The 26,848-nt window shown below is 31.1% G+C and overlaps 4 protein-coding genes across 6 annotated transcripts; 2 read left to right on the top strand and 2 right to left on the bottom strand.

The window, feature by feature from the left end:
• Nucleotides 1-1,503: 1,503 nt before the first annotated feature.
• LOC113848067 (CASP-like protein 1E2) lies at nt 1,504-4,501 on the bottom strand. The gene is made up of 2 exons (XM_027477444.1): nt 4,178-4,501; nt 1,504-1,956 (listed from the first exon to the last, which is right to left on the bottom strand). Exons 1-2 carry the CDS (start codon nt 4,444-4,446, stop codon nt 1,620-1,622), a joined length of 606 nt encoding a protein of 201 aa, XP_027333245.1. The 5' UTR covers nt 4,447-4,501; the 3' UTR covers nt 1,504-1,619.
• Nucleotides 4,502-10,012: 5,511 nt separating this feature from the next.
• On the top strand, nt 10,013-12,539 carry LOC113847566 (CASP-like protein 1D2). Its single transcript, XM_027476752.1, has 3 exons — nt 10,013-10,534; nt 11,753-11,879; nt 11,999-12,539. The coding sequence occupies exons 1-3, from the start codon at nt 10,323-10,325 to the stop codon at nt 12,221-12,223; spliced, it is 564 nt and encodes a 187-aa protein (XP_027332553.1). The 5' UTR covers nt 10,013-10,322; the 3' UTR covers nt 12,224-12,539.
• Nucleotides 12,540-13,192: 653 nt separating this feature from the next.
• LOC113847559 lies at nt 13,193-15,700 on the bottom strand. 2 transcript variants are annotated; one of them, XM_027476744.1, is made up of 4 exons: nt 15,547-15,700; nt 15,276-15,428; nt 14,855-15,103; nt 13,193-13,718 (listed from the first exon to the last, which is right to left on the bottom strand). In XM_027476744.1, the coding sequence occupies exons 1-4, from the start codon at nt 15,643-15,645 to the stop codon at nt 13,476-13,478; spliced, it is 744 nt and encodes a 247-aa protein (XP_027332545.1). In that variant the 5' UTR covers nt 15,646-15,700; the 3' UTR covers nt 13,193-13,475. The 2 variants fall into 2 exon arrangements, with proteins under 2 accessions (XP_027332545.1, XP_027332546.1); XM_027476745.1 differs by having other exon boundaries at nt 13,345-13,718; nt 14,894-15,103.
• A 4,214-nt stretch (nt 15,701-19,914) lies between these two features.
• LOC113846202 (probable serine/threonine-protein kinase At1g54610) lies at nt 19,915-24,841 on the top strand. Of its 2 annotated transcripts, none has more exons than XM_027474195.1 (7): nt 19,915-20,847; nt 21,154-21,438; nt 21,584-21,880; nt 22,068-22,295; nt 23,083-23,183; nt 23,568-23,685; nt 24,421-24,841. In XM_027474195.1, exons 1-7 carry the CDS (start codon nt 20,521-20,523, stop codon nt 24,709-24,711), a joined length of 1,647 nt encoding a protein of 548 aa, XP_027329996.1. In that variant the 5' UTR covers nt 19,915-20,520; the 3' UTR covers nt 24,712-24,841. The 2 variants fall into 2 exon arrangements, with proteins under 2 accessions (XP_027329996.1, XP_027329994.1); XM_027474193.1 differs by having other exon boundaries at nt 21,563-21,880.
• Nucleotides 24,842-26,848: the final 2,007 nt, after the last annotated feature.

Raw genomic sequence — 26,848 nt, 5'->3', positions numbered from 1 at the left:
TTCTCTCTCCTCTCTCCTCTCTCACTCTTGTTCTCGTGTTTATATACCAAACGGTTTTGTATTCCTCAAGTGAAAGTAAGCGGAAAAAATAAGGGTTGTTTGGGTTATTGGTTTCAATCAAACTGTTACACAAGACTGCAGAAAAAAGATATGCTTCCTCTTGGGATATATTGTACCTTTTTTACACGTTCAAACCAATTCTCTGCACTTTCATCTTTCTTAATTTTCATGCTTCCCTATTATTTTGGTTATTTTCATCTTTTTGCTCCCCTCTTTGCACTTGCCATTTTTGCCATATTTTTCTTTTGTTGGTTGTTTCTTCCACCTTGCATGGTTATCTATTCCTTATGCTTTCAAGAAATTCTTAGGAGTTTAAGTAAACCAAAACTTTCATCGTAGTTTTGGTTTAATGACTTGAGTGTTCAACTTCAATTTTATAAAGTCAAATAGACTAGAATGAAAATTTAGTCTCTAGAATTAATTAAGGAAAGAGACCTATGCAATTCAAACACTATTATAATGTTACCCAATTGGACACACATAACGGCTTGACACTAACACAAAATGGTGTACGAAAATGGGTAATGGGTAAATTGAATAGATTCCCGCGGCCATGTGAGGGTGACACCATCATATATGAATCGATGCAGAGTAACCGTATCAGTGGGAAAAAGGAGCAGAGACCAAAATAACAGACTTGTTACAGCACAGTGCTTGGACCCCACAAAGTGATGAACAATGAAAGTGAAAAGAGAAGTTTGTTTTGGAATGAGAAGTCAAGGAAACAAGGTATAGCATGCGCCCACCGCTGGTGTCGTACGCTGCTGTGATCACAAGATCATGTAATTTAGTTAATTGGGTACAAAGCAATGGTCATTTTTTATATGATATGATATTAGCCTTCGTTACTTGTTAAGTGTTACCCCAAAATTATAAACATCACAAACACTCATAATTTATGATTGAAGATCTCTCTACCCATCAAGCAATATGCAAGGCTGTTTCATTTTGAAGGAAGGACAAGCACATGCTCCTTAATCCTCTCCTTTTTTGTTCCTAGTTATTGCTTTTTGTAACCTTTGTAAGAAGGTCAAGTAAGGTGAGGATTTATTTAAGCATATATATATATATATATATATATATATATATGCATTTAGGATTGGGCTTAAAGTTCGGCCTCCTAAATCAAATTTTGGTTTTGTGCGGGCCAACAAAATTTTTGTGCCACAAATTCCAATTTCAACAGATTGTATGATACACTGACCCCAAAAAGAATTGTATGATACTTTCCTTATGGACCCAGAAAAAAAGAAGCATACAGGTTCTTTGTGGAGGAGAGGAGTGTGTCTTAGCTCTGTTATCACTTATCAAACACACAGCAAAGAGCTTATTTGAAATAGAACAACAGCCTTCAAATTAAGTTTCTTATACATAATAATAGATGGAAGCTGTGAGTCGAGCACTGTTAATATATGTTCAAATTTCAAAGAAACACAAAAATAAGTTAATAAATAATACATCTTTATTAAAAAAATATATAATATTATATGTAAATTTTTATTACATGTCCTTGAATACATATTAAAAAAACTAAAAATAAAATTAAGCTTATGAATTAACTAAGTTCTACGATGGTGCCTCAACACAGGAACCACCACCAGCAAGAGGAATGCTAGTGAACCAACCAGTGACACAACAATGGAAGCAGCCATCTGATCACAAAACTTGCCAAAAACATTGCACACCTTATTCCATTGCACGTGAGAGTTTCCTTGGAAGCCAAGAACACCGACGGCAGCGGCGGCGCCATTGCCGGAAAAGAGCAAAGCCACCATGAATGCGTCAAGGACGGTGATCAATGCTCCCAGACCTTTGCTTTTACCTCTATTTAGGAGGGCAAGGAGTAGAGAGATGGCTGCATACGTGCATGCTATTGCATTGGCCACCATAAAGTATCTTATTATGTCCAAAATATTGTTGTAGATATATGTTAGTCACCAATCACCATTATAAATTATGTAGTTGCATTATTTAAATATTTAAAATTTCATATTATATATATATTTTTATTTTTATTGTATGTATATATATTCTAAATCAAAGAGATAACTAGTTGTCCCATTCTGTTGTCAACAAAATGTTTTTCTAAATTAAATAGTAGTGAATTTTCATTTAAATGTTCGTTCCACCCAGAATAGGTGATTTTGAAGAAAAATTAATTCTATCGTAACTTTTTTAAAAAATATGTATAAACTTCCTAATGATGACAACTTCGATCTATTATAAGACATGAATACCACTATGTTTGGTTAAAAAAACAATAATTTAAATAGAAAGAAAATAGTTATAAAATATTTAGGAGTTATTTAGTATGAATATATATATTTATTAAATAATTATGCCTTTATTGAAAATGTGGAGCTACGAATAAGAATAAGCTTATTTTTTTTTAAATGTAAAAACTATTTCTCTCTCTTCCTTTCTACATAAACAATAAAAATTAAAAAGGAAACAATCTCTTTTCTTATTTACTTTATGCTTGTTTTTCTTTTATCAAATAAGAAAAATTTATCCTTTCTATTTCATTCTTTCGTTGGGTTTTTATTTTCAAAGTTATGGAAGAAGATAAAAAAAATGCTAACAACCTATTTTTTAAATATATTTTAAAAATTTAATTTTATGATAAAAATGATTAATCTATAAAATAATAATTTTATTATTTTTAAAAATAATTAATCAAAAAACGTATATTAAAAATTCTGTTCAAATAATTCTATTAAAAAATTATATCTTAAAAGCATTTCTCTTCATGTAAACATGACTTGTATAAAGTCAATCCGCGACAGCGAGTACAGCCATAAATGCTTGCATTAAAAGAGCAGATGAGAAGCTGTCAAGCATATATTAAATTACGCAAAATTTTACTTAACACTTTTATTATTTCAAGTTAAAAAAATATAATTTTTTTATAAAAAATATATTTATATTGTATTAAAATTATAAAAATATAATAAATACTTTTTTAATAAAATTTTATTATTATTAACTGCTTATTCTTAATTTTTAACAAAACCTAACAAATAAAAGTAATTTTTTATACACAAATTTCATAATATATTTAAATAATTTTTTAATTAATATCTTTAGAATTGATTCTATCCTTAAATTAAAACAAAAATGAACTGAAAGTTTGGGAATATCAATTAAAAAATAAAAGTGAAAAAATACTATATCAAAAACATAAAATTTAATGTGTTTAATCAATTCTATTAATTACTTTTTAACCAATAATTTTAAGATTAACAGGGTTTAATTTAGCAATACATTACATTTTAACAAATTAACGTTTAGAGCCGCCATATTGCTAATCAAGATGAAAAACTATAACTAAATTTAATTTGCATTTATCTGCTATTATAAAGTTAAAATTGAAATAATATGTATTTATAATTTTTAAATAAGACTGCTGTTATTTTAATATATATTTGTGTTTAAAAGTAAAATAAAACGTGATTATTTTTGTTATTAAACAATTATAAATCAAAATCAAATTACAAAATCTTTCATACCTCCTTAATGCTAATATATATATATAATTATCATATTACTTATGACATCTTCCAATAATAATTTACAATTTGACTTGTAAGCGTCACATGTAATGAACGTTTGCAAGTTGACGTTGTCAGTTTAGTTACATGATAGAATTTTACCATTGTTTGACGATTCAAGTATTGAAGAGTTTGATTATTTTCTTTGAAGAATACTTTAATTTCAAGTCTTGTAAATAAGGGGGGAAAGTGCACTGTAAAAAAGTAGGTTTAACTGACTAAATAAACTCATATGAATATGAATGCCAAGGGTGATTCTGATGAAATATGCTTGATTACATGTTAATAAATCAGTGAATAAAAGAGAAAAAAGGTGTTTGATTCTTCAAAGTACACTATATTTAATTTTTTACATTTTTTTTAATTCTAGTATCTTTATTAACGTAATACTTAACATAAAAACTATCACATAATAATATAAGATATTAAAAACACATTTAAGTAAATAAATAAATAAAACCTGTTTCTTACTAAGATCAGAATATGAGTAATGATTTCGTACCACTAAATGTCTTAAAAAATGGAAAGAAAGTGAAGGTTTAGGAAGAGAAGTAGAGAGAACTTACACAATGGCAGACATGTAGTGCCACTTAGCAGAAACAGGAACATTAAAAGGGGGCAAAGAATCCACAAGCGAGATGGGAACAACCTTTGTCTGCTTATCCAACCCAATAACTATAGCAGCTGCAAGTGTGAGTGTCAAAGCCAAGAGCCTCATAAGCAAATCAAAAGCACCCAAAGGAGCTGATGAAGATTTAGCCACCACCAATTCTGTTTCTTTGCTCTCACCCCCTTCCATCACATAGCTGTTTCCCTTATACTCATCACCCTCCATTATTCTAACGATAAGATTGCAATATCTTTCTGTCTCTCAAGCTCAAATATGGGGCGTTCACAAAAGGGCCATCAGATGACTTAAATACTCGTGAACCTTATGAACACTGCTTTTTATTTATGCTGTAATTTCAAGGCAGTGGGAAAGGGAACTTTGGCAATATTAGGTATTATTAAATAGTATATACCCAGATATTTTTTTACATGTAAATCTATTCAGAGTTCGGATTTTTAGGGGTGATGATAAACTTTGGATTAAGTCATTTTTCTTACTAACTTATGGTATTTTAATAGAAATTTCTTTGAATATAAGTAGGTGAAAGTGATGACTATATATCAATTTATTTCGTTCAATGGTCCACACTTATATATTTAAATGTAGCTAAGTTCTATTAATTTTTTTGTCACGTTTTGACTTATATTGTAATGTTTCTGATATGTGAGGAAATGCGAGGGAAGGTTTGGCCCACATATCTCTAATGTGAAAAAGCATTCAAGTCGAAAGAACATGACAAAAATCATTAATTGTTTTCATTGTATTATAAAATTATTTATCGATTTAAAATATTAATGATTATTTTGAAAGACACCTTTATTGACATGAATATTATAATAATCAAGTTAATTAATAATGGCCTTGAAATAGTACATTTTTTTTCAATTACTAATTAAAAATTTAAAAATATTAATAATTTAAAACAATACCCTTATCTAATAATATATCATTTAAACAATTACATAGATTTGTAATTGTATTCTTGAATAATTGAAAATAAATATAGTAGCTAGGACAGGTGTGGAGAAGTAATAATTAGGATCGGAGAGTCGGCAACTAATATGAACGCTTCAGAAACAATTTCCACTTGCCAACCATAAGGCACGGCCAAATAATGCGCGTGATTCGTCGATGTAACATCTTTTATTATTCTAAGTCAAATCGTTCAAAATTATTATGAAAAAAATAATTTTGTGGTTACTAAATACTGTTATATATATTGTATGTGTTAGACACAAATTAAAAATCCGTTTTAGAATTATGTGGCCACATGAGAGACAAGTTCAAGATGGATTTAAATAGTTTTTCAACTACTTAAATGATTGATTTAATTTAAAATGAAGGTGATGGGGTTGCATAACTCAAGGAGAAAAATATGTACGATACGAAATCTTGGTGACACACTATATTTAAGCGTAGTGTTGTTGACAATGACCTGTCTTTAAAAAAATTGTCTTTTTAAAATAAAAATCTCTCATTTGTATTAATCTTTCTAATTATTAAATAAAAAAATTGTTAATATAGATATTTTATATTTAAGTGCTGATTGTGTTGTTTTAAACAAATTAAGACAGATTAATTAAAGTTACGTCATATTTTCCTTTTTATAAACACCCACTTGATAGTTGCTAGGCAATACATGGCATGCCAGCGAAGGCGAAAACAACTGATCAACCAAACAATAAAAGCGCGTTTGAAGGATCATAAATTGAGCTCCACAAATTTGATATGGCTAATTACATGGTGGCAAGTTTGATTCGTCAACGCAAGTAAGGTTGCAATCTCATTACTTTTCTAAGAGAATTTTAATCACATGCATTTATGATGATGAGTGGATATGAGATATGGGCAAGATTTTATGTTTTGCTCTACCCAATACAAGCAGTTAATTTTTTCTTTTCAGATACAAAGTTCATAGATTTAAGTTAAATAAACTTAATAATCCTAAAAAGTAAAACATAACAAAATGAAAATAAAATCCTAAAATTCACATGTTTTATGAGACTTAGTGGTATATATTACCATGTAAAATATTTGTCCGTCGTGGAAGGCTTTCGGTAGCTGTTCATTAGTTGGGGTTGGGCTTTGGACAATGTCGGTTTAAACCTTAGCCCAACCCTATCATTTTAAAGTTCATTTAGATGATAAGATGAAATAAAAAATAAATAAAAATAATAGAATGAAAAAATATATTTCTTTCTAATATAACATTTATTATTATGACAATAATTTATTTTAATATTTTTCCTCAATATTTATTAATATTTTAACATTAAAATAAAAGATAAGAAGGGTAAAAACTTGTGAGATCCACCCCTCCCTTTTCTTTTTGCCCACAAAAAGATAAATCATCCAAACTTTAAAAATAAATACAAAATAATTTCTCCTAATTTCTTTTTTCACAAAATCATCTCATCCAACCAACACCTTAAAGGCTAGGTCGTGTAAAAATAAATATTTTTAATAATAAAAATAAAAATTAAATAACAAGAATAATTTGGCACAATTTTTACGAAGGCAGATAACCTTCATGTAACAAATATCTAAGTAAAGAGTACAGAAAAGTAATATGAAGTTTCTTCACTTTATGTCTAGACTCAATATTTAGGTTTCTTCTCAAACTTATTCAACCACGAGTCCTGTCCGAGACTAGATTTATTAGACTCTGCTAATCAAGTTATAATATTGAGAGTGTTCCCATGTTTTAATGTGTGTTGCATTGTTCGTAATAACTTCAGTTTAAATAGTCTAATCTGACTTTTTTTTAATAAAGATTAAAGTATACATATTAAACAGTGACTGAGAAAAAACAGTCACGCGTTAATCATCCATTAATATTTGTAATACAATAGAATACAATGATAAACATTAATCAATAACTAAGAAAGGTTGAATTTTCTTTCTCCCTTGTGCTGCAACATGATGTACTAAAGTATTTTTTCTGCATGGCTTTTTTTTGTCTGCAATACGTAAGTTGAAGACGATTTTTTTAAGTATTTAAAAGTGTTATTTTAAAACAGTTCTATAATATATACTACCGCAAAAATTTTATTTTATTTTCCAAATGCAAATATTAACATCTGTGTGACCTATTTTCTCAAAATTATTTTTTAATATGATTTTCCACCAATTATTCACATCACACCAATTGTGTTCTTTAAGGATACAACTAAATGTGACAAACTTTTAATCTTCACGAAACTCCAGTATATGACCGTTGAAGACTAAGAAGCTCAACTAATTTTAATTAGTTTCCGGGGTCCATAATTGATCACTCTAACCTACCAAAACAGAATCCAAAAGTCATGTTAATAATTGAATTAGCCTTTGACTATAAGCATTGAGGCCCCAAAAATCTAGCAAAAATGGAACCCGAAGAGAGAAGTATAGAAGATACACATTTGACTCTGAGAGCGATTGTCAATCTATATGCAAATAAATATTTTTCTTTTCCCTTTCTTCTGCAGCTATTTAACCCGAATTTTCAACCAAATTAATGTTAATTAGTATAAATTCCCGGTCAGCTTTCTTGCCTATCAAATGATTATTTTAGGATAAGACTTGGTCATTTGGCTGATATGACCAAACCCACTTGTTCAATTCAATTGCTTTGTCGTTCAACTGTGATTAAGACCAATATACATGTCACATATATATGTGTTGAAGATAGAACTTATGCCACCGTGACGTTATTCATACGACATTCATCAATTTTCTTGATTTGCACTACGGATAATTGAATATAATTCACGAAGGTTCTGTTGGAAAAGTCTCTCATATTCATACATATATAATCCTTTGGTTCTTTCTTGGCGGTTGAATTTTGTTTTGAAAGTCTACAAATAGTGCGCTAAAGAATAGTAGTCTTTATTAATTTGAATCCAAAAGTTAGCCAACTCAAATATTAACAAAATTGAACTTGAATGCAAATTTATAAACAACGAAAAGAAAAGAAAATTTGACAGAAGAAAAGGAAGATTCTTTTATTCTTTTTCACTTTCTTTAGACCAATGTGTAATCCGGTTACCCTCTTTTTTTTCTGTCTTTCTTTTTCTGTACATATTTAAAGACCCATAAAAGATTGATATATAGCCTGGTAAATCACACAATAGGAAGCATCATCATTAGCTTTTGTTAGGTTACGATGTTTCACATAAAATTAAGCGTGATTGATTGAACATATTATTGGATTCTTTCTTTTGCTGGGGCGATAGGTCACATCATTTCAATAAGTGGGATTATATTAAACATAAAATATAAGAACAATCAAATTAAAAGGTACTAATAAAATTAAGCAAAAGAGTGCAGTATCCCACATTTGCGTAGAAATAATGCAAAGGAAAAAAGAAAAAGCTTCTAGAATGTGGAGCAGCCACACGCAATTTATCGGATATACATGACTACTTGATAGTAATAGAGTTGAGATTATATTGTCCAATTGAATTTAGCCATGCATATAACCCAATACCGCTCTGTGATGCATATATGTTAATACGTTTGTAAAACCATTTTCCTAAGTTTTTATATTCAAACCGAAATTGAAGATGCAAAGAATATGTATACACGCAGTTAAGATAGTTATACATCTTCCTTGACCTTTGGTTATTTTCAATTGAAAACTTTGAAGTAAGATTGAACCTTGAAATCAAAGTAATTATCTGATCCTCTCTATATTATGTTTGAAATTATCCATAAATAGTTTTATAAAACATATTTAACTCCTCACATATTAAGAATAGTTGCATCATTAATTAAAAAATTAACACTTCATTGTAACAACTTTAAAGTTTGTCATACGTATATTTCTATTTTATTACAATCTTAAATGTTTTTTTTTAATGAATGCAATCACACTTTATCCTTTAAAGTGTATTATTTTATCATAAAGGAATAAAATAAAATAAAAACACCAATAATCCCACCCCTTCTTGTCGGGCAACACAAAGCCAAAATGACATTTAGTTTATCTCAAATTGTGCAACAAAAAATTGGAGAATTAGTGCATGCTTGTTTATTTCTTAAATTAATTATACTTTAAAAGTATTTTTCTAAACAAATTCTCTTAATACTTATATGACCAAAATACATATATTTATTACTAATTTTTTTGTCACAAATATTCCATTTCTTCCTTTTAAACTAAAATTAAAATTTTTCTTGTTTATGATAACTCTTACTCAAAACGATAATTATTTGTATATTTCATGTCACACAAAACGCCAAAAACAAAAACATGGAAAACTACAAATTCTATATTTTTAAGTAGTCATTAATTAATATAAGTGCACATGAAAATGAAAAGAGAAACTAGTATAAAAATATGACGTGCAAAGATTAATATAATATAATGTGTTTATATACATATTTCTTATATTTGGTCTTCTATATTTCTCTGGACTTCTATTCCACAAACTACAACTTTAATTCCCGAAATTCATTCAATCATGATAAGGGGGAAAATCAACTTATGATTGTTTAATAATATTCTACATCAATGCCACGTAGTCTTATCCTCCAACCAGAGAAGTTACCAACGGAGCTAGAAAAGCACTACAAGGAACGTTTTTAAAGAGGCAGGGCCATGAGTTTAGTCATGGTCATGGATGTAACACTTAATGTCTCTACCTCTGGTCCCATTCCCATATATCATATTGACACCCATATCCGAATCCAAGATTATTACAACAACCAAGTTATTGAGCTGGCAACCAAAAATATCTTTTGTCTAAAGTGTGAACCTTGAAATTAAGCATGACAAATATTCTTATATTAATTTTCCTTGTAAACCTTGAGATTTTGCATATAAAATATTCTAGCATAATATAGACTATTAGCTGTGAGGCTCATTACATACACACCAACTTACAAAAAACTGTTCAAACTAACTCTAGCGTGCAGGAAACTCCAACTCATTTGTTTTTACATCTTTCTGGTTCCATTACCTTTCCCTCAAGTCCTAATCTATCTATATATATTTGCATAACATCATTGTTCGACTATCCTTATCTTCCCACCCCTCTATTTCACGTTAACCACTAAGTTTACTATCAGTACCTGCCACTAATAAAACCAATTTAACAAGTTACCTTGCAAAGAAAAACATGGCTTCTACAGACAAGCCTGGGGATCCTGAGTACAAAACGTCTTCAACTCCAGCTCCTGCTGGTGTTGATTACTTTATCTTTGATGTCATATTAAGGTTTCTTTTGTTTGCAGCATCATTGGTGGCAGTTGTGGTGATGGTCACTGGTAATCAAACAGAAGGTTTTCCTGTGCCACGGCCAGCCAAGTTCAGATACTCACCCGCCTTTGTGTAAGTTAGAGTTATTCAAATTTTTAGCAGATTTACTACATTTATCACGCTTGTCTATTTTTTTTAAGCAAAAAACAAATGCTTTAACTGTTTTGCTACATATGTGCATGCTTATTGTATAGTTGTTTGCAACATGTAGCATCAAATGACATTTCTTATCATGAGGAATCAATGATAAAAATTTATTTGAATATTGAGCTTACCAACCTTTCCAACCAGGGGTGTGGGAGTATCATATTTTGTGCTTATGTTTGCCGCTAATGAAACTGCTAGATACAAGTTAATAAAGTTTACTTATATCTCTGTCGTAGGAGACAAAAAGATAGATATAGGTTCCAATGTCTCAGCGGTTAGATGGGGTTGGTTTCAAAAGAAGAACCCAACGCTACGTATGAATTATTTCCCATTTGAGGATTTAGCTTTCTCTATTATTTTCTTTTTAATTATTATTTTCGATATTAATTTTGTTTGTATTAAATACATCGATATTCAATATAAAAAGTTTCCCGGGGGATTATTGATGTTTTTTAAAATTGTGAACATGCATGAAATTTCAAACCGCTGTTCGCTTAATATATCAATATAAAGAGCTTCCCAGGGAGAAAATTTGATGTTTTTGAACTTGTGAACATGCATGAAATTTTCAAACCGTCATCCTTCGTAAGCCTTAACTATTTTCTATTAAAATGTTAACAACATATTTTTTTAACACATTTTTTCTATTGATTAAAATTTATAAAAAAATTAAAAAGTATAAAAAAATATTAAGAGTAAAAAACACATAATTTTTATTGTTTTTAATAAATTTTAAATAATAATAATAATAATAAATGTATTACAGAAAATGTGTTAAAAGAGTATCGTGATAACATTTCACGTATTCTTTTTTTTTAGACTTGTTTGTTGCTGAAGCATCTAAAACTTGACAAGTTGCAAGCCAAAAACTCCCTTTGAAGGCTATAAGGAGACAAAGTCATACATGATGGCTTTACTTAAAGACGAGTTTTTTTGCTCTGTTCTATTTTTCTGACGTCATAGCATTCCTTCTTGTTATTTATTTATTTAAATATCCAAAGTCTTCCATTTACATATATTTATTAATTTACTATAATGCCTTATTCTCACTGGTACCTTTTATTTTCAAACAAGTTTTTTCAATATTACTGGTTAATGTTGATTTGCAATTAATTATATATCGTGTGATATACATGCATGCAGATATTTTGTGGCTGCATTCTCCGTGTCTGGCCTTTATGGTATCATTACAACTCTCGCTTCAATCTTTGTAATAAAAACGCCAGCCCTCAAAATCAAGTTCCTCCTCCATTTTCTCTTATGGGATGTGGTAATTAATCAATAGAACTTCCTTTTAATTTTTACTTTACTATTCATCTTCTCAATTCACTTGCTAGTTTACATATAGCAAAGAATACCTAATGAATAAATTACCATGATTCTTTGCAGTTGATATTAGGGATAATAGCCTCAGCAACAGGCACAGCTGCGGGTGTGGCATATGTAGGTTTGAAAGGAAACAACCATGTGGGTTGGCATAAAATTTGCAATGTTTATGACAAGTTCTGTAAGCATATTGCTGGCTCCCTGGCAGTGGGTTTGTTTGGCAGCATTGTCACGGTCTTGTTAATTTGGCTTTCAGCTTACAGCATTCATAGCCGAGTTCCTAAGTAGGTTGAAGGAACATGGATCATTCTACGTACACATTCACTCAACTTCTTATGTAGTCTCAGTCAGTGTGTCAAGTAATTGTTAAGAGTGTGTAAATGACTTTATGTGTTGCTTCAGTGGTGTTAATTATTTTTTTGTAAATCAGTGTTTTCCTCCCAAGGACCTGAGTTGTGTTTTACATGACATCTGTGCCATAAATTATTGTGTAACTATCAATTATGCTATCATAAAAAGTAAATGTAACAAATAATCAACTCATAAAAATAGATGATTTGCACTGTAATAGTGTAATCATTGCATGTTTTGTGCGGTTTTTTGTGTAAGCGACTATCCACTCCGTTCACTTTTTGAAATCCCAATCTTAAACAGATTTATTATTAAAGAAAAATCAAGAATCAAAGAGTGAACCAGCCACTATTTTTAAGTTTGAAAAATAAAATGTCAATTTTAAATGATATGAAAACAATCCAGCATCACCTTTCAACATCAACATGCTATAACTTTTGCCACTTCTCAGCAGAAATGTAAGTGCGGTTAAAACATATTTTCATTTTCAAGTAGGCATCTAGAGTGTATAGCAGACTTGCTGGAAAACGTTGGTGCATGAAGCTAGAAGGCCATGTGTCCGTGTTATTGATGCATATTGAAGTTATTGGAATTGGAAGCCAATGCTAGAATTATTGAGGATTAAATATTTTTTAACCACGGAATAAGCATTTTCCCTACAAAAGCCATGTCATTTGACACTGCGAATAAAACAATTTGAAAGGACACTTTCTAAAAGCTAATAACCAAGGACGAAGAGAAATTGTTAACAGTAGATATAAGAGATGCCGCAGCACTTAAAAGTGCAGGTTTTGTGGTCAGTGGTCACTATAAGCTTGGGAATCATTCACGTGAAAGGTGTAATGTATTATGTGTATGCAACAAGAAAATTCCTATATTCGCAAGTAACATCACCAAAACCTTCATCACCAAAACCTTCATGCCTTCTTTTCATTTAATGTTGTGCAGCCAAAAATCAAGCTAGTTAAGTCTCAGTTATATACAATAAGATAAGGAGCTCAAATATGCCATGTGAATAAGATAATAGGTTTTCTGAACTTGGATTATTGTCATATATTTAAATGACATACTGCACATGTATTATTACAGAGGAATTTTGAAATCAATAACTATACACGTTAATAATTTGATACTATATGTGAGCTCCCTGTGACTATTCCAGTCTCTGGGAAACCAGTCAGGACCAATGTTATGATGTACGACCAACAGCAGAAATCTGAACAACTAAAACCTCATGAATAGTACCCCGGCGAAGCACTCCCAAAATCTGCTCATCATGTTCTGTTGCCAAATCTGCCAAAGAAATCCAACGAGAATGTGGCTCGTCCCTCATTCGGAAGCCATAGAACCATCTACCAAGTTTCCACCACTTGATGCATACACGCCGTTCTGAGATCTCATGAGTCCGAAGGACTTCTATAAGATTATCACCCTGCCAGTGACGACAATTACATATCAAATACATACCACTGGTATTGTCCTTCAAAATGTTACATATGCTTCCCATCATTAAGGCTGAATACTCAAAGTGTTAAATGACTAACTGAGAACAGGAAAACCAATTTACATCAATCCGGCATCTACATAACTTGATCCACTTGTTTACCTACTTTTAGTTCCCAGAATGTAATCTATATAATTATGAGGCAGACACCTGTACAATTAAATATTCAATGCACAGTCCTATTTTATTTTTATATAACAAGTTCATCGTAAAGCATTCTAGGGAACAGGAAAAAAGAAGTTGGAAAATGTATACTACAGATCATGGTTCACTTTATCCTAATTTGTTTCTCATATTTCTCTAATGATCAAAGAATAAAGGATAGGAATGATATTCAAAGGAAAAGGAAACAGGTAAAGGATGAAAATATACAACTTATTTCTAAAGCATTCAAGATGCAAACTTGGGAACAAAGTGACGAATGACAAAAGTTTAGGTGGTGTTGGATGGCATGTTATCTTATTTTCAAGAAACATGACGTGTGTGTACACATACAAGAAGTAATTTTGAGCATGTGTCACGGGGATTTTTTTTAGTCGTGATTTTTAGGCTTACGACAATTTATCCTACATAAAACTGACCAAAATATATTTTATTTGATTGACTGAAGATAATGAATAGCTATGAAAAAGTTGAAGCATAATGGAGATAAACAAGTGACTGCCATAACAAAATGTAACTAAAAATAAACATACATAAGGAGCTCGGGACAAAAGTTAGTCAGATAAACTCAGTTACATGTGATGAAACATCTTTTCAGATTCTCAGTCGGCAAATGTCAAACCATATTTCGAATGGTAATCATGTTTTCGACCTGCAGCCCAGCAGCAAATAAAAGTAAAGCAACAATAGCATGTATACTATAGCCACTATGCCCAAGACAGAGTTTGATAAACCCATGCATCATAATTATCCCAATTGTCACCAACCGACACCAAGTTAAACTATGGAGAAATTGCCTTTTGAAAGGAAACAAAAATACGAGGGATCTCAACAATGAGTTCCTAGTTAAACTGGCAACAAAACAAAGCAAAACAGGGTGGACAAGAATAGAAGTAGAATACCCGAATCCCAAGGTTTGTGAGGCAATAGTGTACACCAACCAAGTTAAGCAGCACATTCATCTGAGGGTTGAACAGGAACCTCTGGACATCTTCAAAACCAAACTTGGCACCAATCAAGGTGCTAACAGCTTTCAGATAGTCGCCAACCTCAAGTGGTTCACAAAGTGAACAAGCTTCCAAAAACTTCTCAACAGACCTTGCTCTAACTCCCAACTCCACGTGCCTCTCCAGGTACAATTTCCACCATTTCTACAACCCAATTTTCAAATTCCTAACAAACAATTAATATATATCCAACTACCAACAAGGTACCAAATACTCTTCAAATATAATATAATATATATATATATATATATATATATATATATATATATATATATGTGTGTGTGTGTGTGTGTGTGTGTGTGTGTGAAAACGATACCTTGAAATTGGGAAAGCGAGTGGAAGAAGAAGGGAAATTGAAGGAAGAGAGTAAGGGCCATCTGTTTCTGACAAGAGACTCCCAAATGCAATCTGAGAAGCAGTGTTCCCTCCAGAACCTCGAACAACAACCCAAGGCACACAAATCCCGCACCTTTTTTTGCACCAAACGAAAAACAGTACAAAAGGGTCAAGAAAAATCGAAGCTTTCACGTGCAAGGAATGAAATTCGTAATCACAATACAATGATAAAGAGGTTTAGAAATTCTAACCTGAAGCAGCGAAGCGATCTTGAAGACAACATCCTGGGGAAGTGAAGTGAAGATGGGGATAGAATCAAGTTTTTCTTTTTGCATTTTGCAAAAGGACATGCAAGTGAACCGGCGCAGCCCAGAAAAACTCCGAAAAATCGTTTAAAAACGGCAATTATGTGAATCACTCGAACCGGCCGGTTCAACTGTTTATGTACACAATTTAATATTTATTTAAGAATTTTGTTAGCATCATCTTTTAAGTTGAGTTTAAATATTTATAAATAAAAAAAATTATAAAAAAATATATAATTATTATATTAAAATTATAAAAATATAATAAATATTTTTTTATAATAAAATTTTACTATTATTAGCCGTTTATCTTTATTTTAAAAGTTAAAGTTAATAAATTATTTTATTTAATTAATTGTATGTTCAATTTCTAACAATTGATAACTTGGTATGAAATCCAGTTATTAATTTGTCTTAGATTTATAACACTAATTTTTAGTTGTATTTGACAATTACATTGCCAATGATACGAAAAAAAAAATGATATTTGTCAAATTTCAACTAACTTTTTATACATTACATTGATAAATTTATATTATTTTCTATGATTGTATTTGTGAGTTATGTTTAAAAGCAAAAAAGAAGGATTAAATGACTTAATTCTTATTTGGGAGTTACTTAATTAGGAGGAGAAAAGTTTAGAAGATCTTTTTAAAGAAAAATAATTATCTCTTGTTACATGATTTTCATGTTCTGCACTTTTTGTATTTGTACTTGAGTAAAAATATAAAAATACAATAACATGAAAATTATGTTTGCACTTAAAAATGCAAGGATACGAATCCTTTTCTAAATCCTTTAAATCCTTCATAAAACTAATGTTTTCATATTTACGCTTGAAAATGAGAGGATACAATCTTTTTTTAAATTCTTTAAATCCCTCCTAAAGCTAATTTATTAAATTCTTCAAATTTTAAAAATTTCTAAAGATCTTTTCTTTGCACTTTTACAATTAGGATTTTAATATTTTATTTTTAAAATATTATTTTTTCAAGTGAATTTTTTTAAAAATTATAAAAAATAAAAAAATTAATTTTAAATATTAATTTTTAAAAAAATTAAAATATGATTATTTTTAAATAAAAAATACAAAATATAATAATATTATTTATATAATTAAACTCTTCTTACCTTCCTTTATTCCTTTCTTATATTAAATGTCTAAATAAATAAAAAATTAACCTTTTTCGTTCTCTATTATCCTCCTTTTCTTATTTTTTTTCAATACCTTTCTTACCCTCTTTATCTAAATTCTCAGTCTAAATTTTGTTATTTATTAAAGAAAAAAAATAACAATACACTTTTTTATCAACCTTCATTCACGTAAGCTATTATCATTGTATTATAAAGGTTATCAATTTAATAAAATTTTATAATATAAAAAAATCATTGATATAAAATGACTGTATAAACGTCATTGCAAAAATGTTACTGTATAAATAAATTGAATTGAATATAAAATTCAGATTTAAATTATGGAAAATGATTAAATTTTATTTTTTTATTTATATAAATGAGTTGAATTTGTCTATCTAAAAAAACTAGTTAAATTTATATCATTGACCTGCACATTTTAATCATTTAAAACTAATTATTGTTGTTTGTGTCTTATCACCCTACATATAAATATGCGAAGTGATATAGAATAGATTAATATCATATTATTTTATCTGTTTTGTACTATAAGTATTCTATATTGCTTTATTTCTTTATAAAATATTTAATATTTAAAAGTTATATTAAACCTTAAGAAATTCGACTGAGTTTCGATGAACCTGTTTAAGGAAGTAAAAACTTTCAGTATCATTTTTTAATTCGCAAGATTTAAAGTTAAAAATTTAATTAAAAAAAAAAGCATCTTAATGGCTGGACATTGATGTATTATTTTATTTACTGTTGCATGTAATAATCATAGTTCAAAATTGAATTGTATATTAATATCTTCTAATTACATTTATTCAATTTCATGATTATTTGAGAGACAAATAAAATAAATGAAGATATATTCTTCAAATTTGATTTAATTTATAAAGTTTATGAACTTGATTTTTGTTGTGGCGAAGAAGAAGCGTGAAGGCACATCTATCTTCTCTATTGGTCATCTACCTCTTAAAAATAATGTTAATTATAGTTTTGCTGTTCATTCTACATGTAGTGAGATGCATCCTTGTAAGATATTATGTACTTTAAAAATTTGGAAATCTGAACGCATATAGGTAATACCCCAAAAAGTAGTTCATTAAAAACTTTCTTACTAACCATAACATTATCCTAATATTTTTAATACAATTTTTATTATTAATTAAAAGTTATTAAAAATTACAAAAATTATATAAATTTTACCTTTCTTATTCATTAATTAATAATTTTTAATAAATTTTAGATAATAATATAAAGTACGTTAGAAAAACTGTTTTTCTAGCAGTCTTGAGAAACTCCCAAACTACCCTTTCTTTGTAGCCTGAAATAAAGTAAAAAGGACCGTAGTTCTTAGATAAATACCACTAAATTTGGTAGCATCAACTACTTCACATAACTTCAATATCATTCGATGATTAAAAAATTCTTAAACTGTTGTAATGCTTTTTTTGTGTGAATTTAATAACACGATTAATTAAAAAGTTATCATGCGTTAATTTTTGTATCAATTGGAAATTTTTTTATTAAATTATGTCATCTTTAAAAAAATTAAATTATCATAAAAATACAAATATCCATAATATATCTCAACCTATGGTTTTATTCGAAAGATAGTATACACAAATCTTTGACAAATAACAATATAATATAAATTATGCACCAAAGAAGAGAGGAAGAGTGACGAAATCACATAAAAAGATGAAGTTAACTCTGTAATGGGGAACAACTAAGCGTAGGTGTGCGTAGCGTCACAATCATAATATAATAGTACTTGGTACATTTTCGATTCAAGAACAGCTACGTTGTTGTCTAATGTATCTCATGATACTGAAGGGGACAATTGAATCTGTGAAGGGTCAATTTAAGATTAACAACCTTGGTTTCTTGTAGCTGTCCTATGTTGCTTCAACGTGTTAATCCATTACGGAGAAGATAGTGCCCTGCGACATTGTAAAACAAAAAATCTTCCATGCCCATCTTTGTTATGATTTTATCCACTGAACAAGCGTGGCAGAGAAAACTGCCCCAAAATCTTATGCCATTGCCATGCACCCCATAATTGCTTTGTTCCTTAATTGCTGGATCCCTCAATTGCTGCTATCAAACCTTCTTCATTATATTTTCACCTTTTTTACTGAATTGTTTAATTTTAAATTAATTATATGTTTTTATTTATCTACACTCAAGTTTTATGAATTAATTATATATATTAAAAAATTAATAATTTATTGAAAATGTATAAAGATATAGGCATACCCGACAATCCGATTTGGGTCCAGAAAGCAATATCCCTACTGGACTGTCAGCAGAAACAAAAGGTCCAAACCTGTCGAAAAATGCAATAAAGTAGGTATTCATTACCAATGACAAAAGACCAAATCAACACAAGCCAACTGTCTTCTTTCACGATAAAATGCACATTAAACAAATCAAAAGAATTTAAGCGAAATTTTTAATAATATTTTTAGTACTTTTCTTCTTGTGTTTTTGGTATTTTTGTTGTTACGTGTCAATTAAAATTATAATCCGTTACTTTCTTAAATAAATATTGTGGAAGGATAGCTGTTCTGTTTCCCTTCCAATTTTCAAATTGAGTTTTTGTTCACTTGCTATATGAACGGTCAATTTTCTCAAATAAAAAGTCAGAGCAGTGCAAGTTATTAGCCAAGAATGCATCAATAGGCTAGAAAGCGGTTTTAAAAAAAATATTAAATAATAATTTATGCAATAGCATGTAGGACCTCTCCTACCAATACCATTCTACCAACTCAACTTACTATGTTTTTGGCATATTAAAATCAAACAATTTTCAGTATGATCAATGCATGATAAAGTTGTATAATTTAAATTTAAGTTTTATAAATTTTTTTCAAGATATAGTTGCTATTTTTTTCTTTAAACTTTATTTTTAATTTGAATGTCAGATATTAATTTTTAGTTAGACCATAAAGTTTAAAGACTAAAAAACATTAAAAAGAAGAAGTAAATATCATATCATAATCAATTTTTTTTTATAATAATTAAGAAATATCTCCATGCACGTGACCTTCATCGGTGTCTATATATTTTCCATGGAAGTTTCCTCAGTGGATTTTATGTAGACAACATGGCATGTGTAAGAGTGGAAGTGGGAAAAGGCATAGGAGATCCACCCCACCCTCCCACATTATTATTTTATCTCTCTTGTTTCTAAGACATTATTTTGTGTACATAAATCTTTGAATCTGATATGCTATGCCCCCACCTCCCACAACTGTAACTGTTTTCAACTTTGATCTTCCTCCACATTCATATCCTCACTCCAAAAGGGTTTAAAAGGAAAAATCCATTTCCTAAAACAATAAAAACATTATTGTAGGAACAGCAAGAACAAAGGAACTTCACAAGGGGGGAAAAAAGATAGCCATATGTTGTTTTATTTTTATTTTATTTTTCTGCTTTTCTTTTATGTTGTGCATGTCTGACTGATATAAGTTCATTTTCTTTGACTGCACCACAATTTGTGGGGTGACTCCAAATCATTACCCTTTTACTTTTGTCTGGAAAAGTTAGGGTCTTTTGAATTAGCATTTGCACATTCCTTTGATTAAACCCCCCCCTTTCAGCTTTTTAAGATTGGTGGGGGGAACTATTATTAGGGTTTGATTCTGATGTGCTGCGTTGTGTTTGAATGGCAAGAAAATGAGGGAAACTGTGGTTGTGGGTATGGCAAGTAAGAGAATGTGAGGAAGGAGAAGAAGAAAAGGAGGGGTTGAGGTTGAGTAAAGAGTATTTTGAGACATGGGGTGTGTGTTTGGGAAAGAGAAAGAGGCATCAGAGAGAAGGAGGGAAGAGAGGAAGGAAGAAGTGGAAGTTGGAAGAGAAGTAGATGGTGAGGTTGAAAATGGTGGGAATGGGAAGGAGGGTGGAGAGGAGGGGAAGAGCAAGAGGCCAAAGGGGGAGAAAAGGCGATCTTCAAAGCCGAATCCGAGGTTAAGCAATCCTCCTAACAATGTACATGGTGAGCAAGTGGCTGCAGGGTGGCCCTCTTGGCTCTCCAAGGTAGCTGGGGAAGCTATAAATGGATTGACCCCTCGAAGAGCTGACACTTTTGAGAAGCTTAACAAGGTAAGGCAGTTAATGCCTACTTTGTTTTTGTTGCCAGATTAAGTATGTGGAACTAATTTATCTTCATTTCAAAGAATTTAAAGAACTTATTGCTTATGTTGTTGTTTCGTTTTCAAATGAAAGCAACATCTAAAATTAGTAGTATCAAGTTAAGACATTGTAACTTGGGGTTTTCTGTTATCATGGTCCCTTGGATGTTATTAATTGGAAACTTTTCCATTAAAATGCCTGCTTCTGTTCTGTTCTTGTAGAGTTAACAGACAAAGATTTGATCTCTCACTGACTTTTTGACTATTTTTCAATCAGATTGGACAAGGTACATATAGCAATGTTTACAAAGCAAAGGATACTTTGACAGGGAAAATTGTAGCCTTAAAGAAGGTTCGCTTTGACAATTTAGAGCCCGAGAGTGTGAAATTCATGGCCAGAGAGATCCTTATTCTGCGTCGTCTTGATCATCCCAATGTTGTCAAACTGGAAGGCTTAGTGACTTCAAGGATGTCATGCAGTTTGTACCTTGTGTTTGAATACATGGAGCATGATTTGGCTGGACTTGCTACAAGCCCAACAATTAAGTTCACAGAGTCTCAGGTATTGACATATTTTAACTTGCCAAGGGTAAATCTAGAGCTAGGGTTGGTTTAAATTTATGATTAAAAAAAATCTTGTTTCTGGATTTGGAACTTCTTTTCCTTATTATATCTGGGCATGTTAGGTTAAATGTTACATGCATCAGCTATTTTCTGGATTGGAACACTGTCACAACCGTCACGTGTTGCATCGTGACATAAAAGGGTCAAACCTTCTTGTTGACAATGAAGGAATTCTTAGGATAGCTGATTTTGGATTAGCTTCCTTCTTTGATCCTAATTACCAGCACCCTATGACCAGTAGGGTGGTTACTTTATGGTATCGACCTCCGGAACTTCTCCTTGGAGCCACTGATTATGGTGTAGGAGTGGACCTCTGGAGTGCTGGCTGCATTCTTGCTGAATTGTTGGCTGGCAAGCCTATTATGCCTGGTAGAACAGAGGTAATCTTTAAATGATTAATTTCATTTTGTAGTTTCTCTAAGGGCATCTTTCAAGAACATAAGATGTATCCATTTAACTAGTCAATGGTGCAAGATTTTGTAGCTCTGGGTTTCTTGATTTTCTACAACTTGTTTGTGAGGTTTGTGCTTCTGATTTTGCTGATATAATATCCTCTGTGCTTCATAGGTGGAACAGTTACATAAGATATTTAAGCTATGTGGTTCTCCTTCTGACGAATATTGGAAAAAGTCAAAGTTGCCTCATGCTACTATTTTTAAGCCTCAACAATCGTACAAACGGTGCATAGCAGAAACATTTAAGGATTTCCCAGCATCATCCCTGCCATTAATTGAGACCCTTCTCGCAATTGATCCAGCTGAACGTCAAACTGCCACCGCTGCATTGCATAGTGAGGTAAGATAATAAATTATTGTAAAATTACCTATTTCTCGTGTCCAGTGTTATATATATATGTAAGCAAGCGACATTATGAGGGTCAGGTTCAAAGTTCATACCTTAGAGAAGGAGGCACTTGTTGGGAGAGTCCCCTAGTTGCTAAGTGCTCGATATGTTAGTCTCACAGGAACTCATGGGGATACCTTGGGCAAAGACCAAAAAAAGAATTACTGATCCCCCAATTTTATATCATAATTAAATAAGTATGAGTAACAATTTCATCATTTATTAGCTGGGACCAACTTAACATAGTTAGATGACTTCCTTTTCTTCCCCCTTTATTGACATTGATTAACTGAGAGGCTGCTCATTATATATCATTAACTGTTGACTTTTACTGCTGTAGAATACATTCCTCTACTCTTGTAATGTAAGTTTTGAATTACAAGGGCTTAGGTTGTAAAGCAATAAATCCTGAATTGAGTTAAACTTTGTCTGACAAAGGTGATAAAATAACTTACTGATCCTATTCATGGATGAATTACTGAACTTCACTTGAATCTGTTTTCTTCTTTGCTTGTCTTTTTGAACAACAAAAGTGTTCTGTTTCTGTTTTTACTCTATATTGTAAGAGACACAGGGTTGCTTGTCACTCCTAGGAAATGATAGAGTTACAAATAGCTATATGTTGGTGCTTGTATGTTGTTTTTAGTATGAGATATGATGAATTAAGCTTGAAATCCTTACTGTTCCAACAATTTAATATAAAAATCCAAGTTTAATGTGAATTGCTTCTCGTTTGCAGTTCTTTACAACAAAACCTTATGCCTGTGAACCCTCCAGCCTTCCAAAATATCCTCCCAGCAAGGAGATGGATGCAAAGTTACGGGATGAAGAAACTAGAAGGTAAATAGCTGAAATTGCTTTTGACTTCTGAATGATGATTTCCTCAAGATATTCTCTGTTCTAATACATATATACACACACATGGAATTTTTCTGAGCTAAACTAAACTCTAAATTATCTTATGAATTCTTATTTGCATAAAAAATTGACAAAGTTTGTTTATTAGGTTGTTTTGCCATTTACTTTACTTCCTTTCTTTTTTTTTTCCCTCCTTTATTTGATAGAAAAAGTTTGGAGGCATGCATATAAGTTGAACAAAATTGTTTATTTATCCCTCTCCATGTGTACTTTCTCTTATTTTCTACTTGGCAGTGATACTCGTTGGAGAAAATATTGACTATCCACACATTTCAATACATTAATTTTAATGTTTCGTGACAATAGATTGAGAGCTGCTAGCAAAGCTAATGCTAATGGTGTCAAGAAATCTCGTCCACGTGATCGGGGTGGGAGGGGAATTCCAGTTCCAGATGCCAATGCTGAGCTGCAGGCAAATATTGATGTATGTCATATAAGGCACCTTATTCATTTATGCAACTTCTTTCTGTATGAATACTTTGTTCTTATTGATAAAAGTGATTGCCGGAAACTTTTATCTTCAGTTCCATCTACCTCAAATACTTTTGAAATGTGTTTCTCATCCCCTTCCTGTCTCTTCATATGTTTTTTCTTCTTTGTTATATTTCACTGTTAGCTTGTAGGCATAAAAATTTTTATTCACAACTAACAGTTTAGGCTTCTTTGTCTCCTGATGTGGGAAATAGTAATGGGCAGAAGGCCACCTCACTATTAATGAGAAATTTAGTACAATCTATAAATATTTTTGCGATTATATGGTCTCCTGATATTTCCAATTCAATGTCATAGTAAACTGCAGGTTAGAGAGTGTTCAATTATTTTTTCCTATGGCTTATTTAAAGTTTAGGGGAAAGGAATGACATTCCATTACACGGCCAGCTTTTAGTGATACAAATTTGAAAATGAAATGAAATGCACTGTGACTTCATCCTATAGTCCTGTCTGGTAGTTCGCTAATCAACCTTCCAATGAAAGACCTTCTATTATGGTTATGGCTTACTTTATCTGCATTTGGTATTTATGTTTCCTGCTAACTATCAAATAAAGAGCTTTGCCAATTTTCATCATGTGGCATTGATATATACATTGGTTGGTTTATATCATACCTTACTTTTAGTTCTCAATACTGTAGTAGTAATGGTTTTAACTTTCATTACAGAGATGGAGACTGATAACACATGCAAATGCCAAGAGCAAGAGTGAAAAGTTTCCCCCTCCCCATGAAGACGGAACTCTAGGCTATACTTTGGGTTCTTCACATCACATGGATCCAGTTTTTGATCCTCCTGATATTCCATTTAGTTCCACAAACTTATCATATCCCAAAGTAAATATCCAGACCTGGTCCGGCCCATTGGTGGATCCTAGTGTAGGTGCACCAAGGAGAAAGAAGAACATGCATGGGGATGGGCACACACAATCAAAGACATCAAAGGACTCGTATAGATAGATTGTATCAGGAGTATTGAAAAAATATACAAGAACTGTGATATCACATCCATATTTTTCACAAGCATTCATGAGGCTGCTAATGCTGCTGATTCAATGTCTTACTTCTATTTGGTAAAGCCATTGGCACCATAGGGGTAGAACATATTGTATTTATTTCTTTCTCAATGGTCAAAAGTTTATTCTCTATCTTGTATATCTTAAATTTTGTTTTCTTCTTTAGTTCAAAAGTTTAGTGAACATCTCATGTAATAAGTAGGTATTGGAAACACTGTTCGTGGTTTATATCTCTCCCTAATTTTGTTACTTGCAACAATCACCCATGTATGGTTCTTTCATTCATAGCATGGATCCATGTCTCGAAGATTAGCTTGGAGCAGAGAACAAGTTGTTATTTGCTTTTGGCGTCGTTAAATATATGGGGTATAGTTGATACTTACAAAAGTGAAAATACATGTTGGCTTCTAGTCTGGAACTCATTGTACAAGTATTATAAAAAGGTTAATGTTGAAAATTGATTTTAAAAATTCAATACACTTGTTCAATTCTCTTGGTAAATTGGTAGGGTAGATTAAGTAGATAATCATTAACATGAGAGTAACTAATGTTTAGGTACTCTATAAAGTATCTATTTTAACGTTAACTAAAAAGTAATGTAAGAGTTGAGATTTATGTGAGAACTTGTGCAAAATATGAAAAAAAAAAATTTGACTGAAAGTTATGGACAGGGCAACTGTATTGTGTTGGTGGGCCGCATGAAACAATTATTGGGCCTTGTGATCCCCCAGCCTTCCTGACCCATTGGTGGACCACCAAGCACTTCCTCTTCTTTTAGGCAACTATTTCTTTACTTCCACTACCCTACTGAAAACATAATGATGATATCAAGTCTCATGATGTTTACTTAATATGAATAACAATCAAAGATTTTCAGTCGTTGACAAGGGGTCTGTTGAGCTGACAAAAAAGATTACTCGACAATTAAGTTGCAAAAGAACTAACTGTAGAGTATTTTCATTATAAATAAACTAACGGAAGGGTATAATTTTGTTCATCTAAAGTGAGATGGTAGACTTCATCTAAAGAGTAAAATTATAACTGTTAATTATATGTTGTTATAATACTAATCCTTTATTTTTTTTTTTCAAATAATGGTTATAACTTTGTAATCTGCGTTCTAACATACACTCCTTAAAAAAGTCAAATTTATAAGCAAATAGTACTTTAAAAGAGCATAAGAGGGCTTACCCATCATTCCAAATTACTTTAGGAAGATATAAAATAGAGAAAACATTTCTGGTTGTGAATTAAGGGGAAAAAACGATGCTTCATATTTTTGTGGACAGGTACTGGTCTTCAATCACAGTTGATTTAGAGAAATTTCAAGCATGATATAGAGCAACAGTAATTAACTTTTATTTTGTCTGTCCACTAAATCAATGCAAGTATGCCAAAAATAACATGAACTTACTATTGTAAAAGTACTGAGCATGTAATAATTTGTGTTGAATTGAGGTTGGGATGTATGGGCATCTGTAGCGGGGTCTTCACACCAGTTAATCGATTGGGTCCATCCATGGGATCACTGTCACAACTCACAATGAATATATATTAGTATCCGCATGTAGCCTGGATATCCTAGGCACACCGAGTGGGTCGTCCCATAATGGATAGGGTCATCTAAATAGCATAAACATGAAAATAGTTGTTTTGGAGATATTTCCAAAATATAGACCATGGGTTGTCCCATTCTGGATAAATTTGTAGTATTATAATAAGAAAAATGTTATTCAAGTAAGAAATTACAATAACTTTTACCCAATTATTTTTTTCTCTTGTCTATAAAATATTGTATAAATAACATTTTTGGTATAAAATATAACACAATGTAATGGGCCATCATTCACATGGTCCAAACCGGTGTCAAATAGCAGAGGATTTTTTCTTATCTACGAAACTTGTCGTGGCTCATCGAAGAATGTTTGGCTCACTAGACCTTGTTTATATATATTGTTGGGAAAATTACGCCGAATTTTTTTGTAATGTCAGATTTGTGGAAGTGAAAAATAAATGTGGAATATTGCACACACAAAATTGATAACGGAGTTCGGCCAATAATGCCTACGTCTCCGGACTGC

The sequence above is a fragment of the Abrus precatorius genome, unplaced genomic scaffold (genome assembly GCF_003935025.1).
Source record: "Abrus precatorius isolate BTA unplaced genomic scaffold, Abrus_2018 Scaffold8, whole genome shotgun sequence".
Classification (NCBI taxonomy): domain Eukaryota; kingdom Viridiplantae; phylum Streptophyta; class Magnoliopsida; order Fabales; family Fabaceae; genus Abrus; species Abrus precatorius.
This window is presented reverse-complemented; position numbering and strand designations above follow the sequence as displayed.

Excerpts from the sequence above, each read along its gene's own strand:
- LOC113848067 (XM_027477444.1), bottom strand. The coding sequence starts at position 4,446 with ATGGAGGGTGATGAGTATAAGGGAAACAGCTATGTGATGGAAGGGGGT. Across the intron at positions 1,957-4,177 it reads CACTACATGTCTGCCATTGT|ATACTTTATGGTGGCCAATG; the intron begins GTAAGTTCTCTC and ends GGACATAATAAG.
- LOC113847566 (XM_027476752.1), top strand. The coding sequence starts at position 10,323 with ATGGCTTCTACAGACAAGCCTGGGGATCCTGAGTACAAAACGTCTTCA. Across the intron at positions 10,535-11,752 it reads AGATACTCACCCGCCTTTGT|ATATTTTGTGGCTGCATTCT; the intron begins GTAAGTTAGAGT and ends ACATGCATGCAG. Across the intron at positions 11,880-11,998 it reads ATTTTCTCTTATGGGATGTG|TTGATATTAGGGATAATAGC; the intron begins GTAATTAATCAA and ends GATTCTTTGCAG.
- LOC113847559 (XM_027476744.1), bottom strand. The coding sequence starts at position 15,645 with ATGTCCTTTTGCAAAATGCAAAAAGAAAAACTTGATTCTATCCCCATC. Across the intron at positions 15,429-15,546 it reads AGATCGCTTCGCTGCTTCAG|GTGCGGGATTTGTGTGCCTT; the intron begins GTTAGAATTTCT and ends GTGCAAAAAAAG. Across the intron at positions 13,719-14,854 it reads TCACAAACCTTGGGATTCGG|GGTGATAATCTTATAGAAGT; the intron begins GTATTCTACTTC and ends CGTCACTGGCAG.
- LOC113846202 (XM_027474193.1), top strand. The coding sequence starts at position 20,521 with ATGGGGTGTGTGTTTGGGAAAGAGAAAGAGGCATCAGAGAGAAGGAGG. Across the intron at positions 20,848-21,153 it reads CTTTTGAGAAGCTTAACAAG|ATTGGACAAGGTACATATAG; the intron begins GTAAGGCAGTTA and ends TTTTTCAATCAG. Across the intron at positions 23,686-24,420 it reads AGCTGCAGGCAAATATTGAT|AGATGGAGACTGATAACACA; the intron begins GTATGTCATATA and ends CTTTCATTACAG.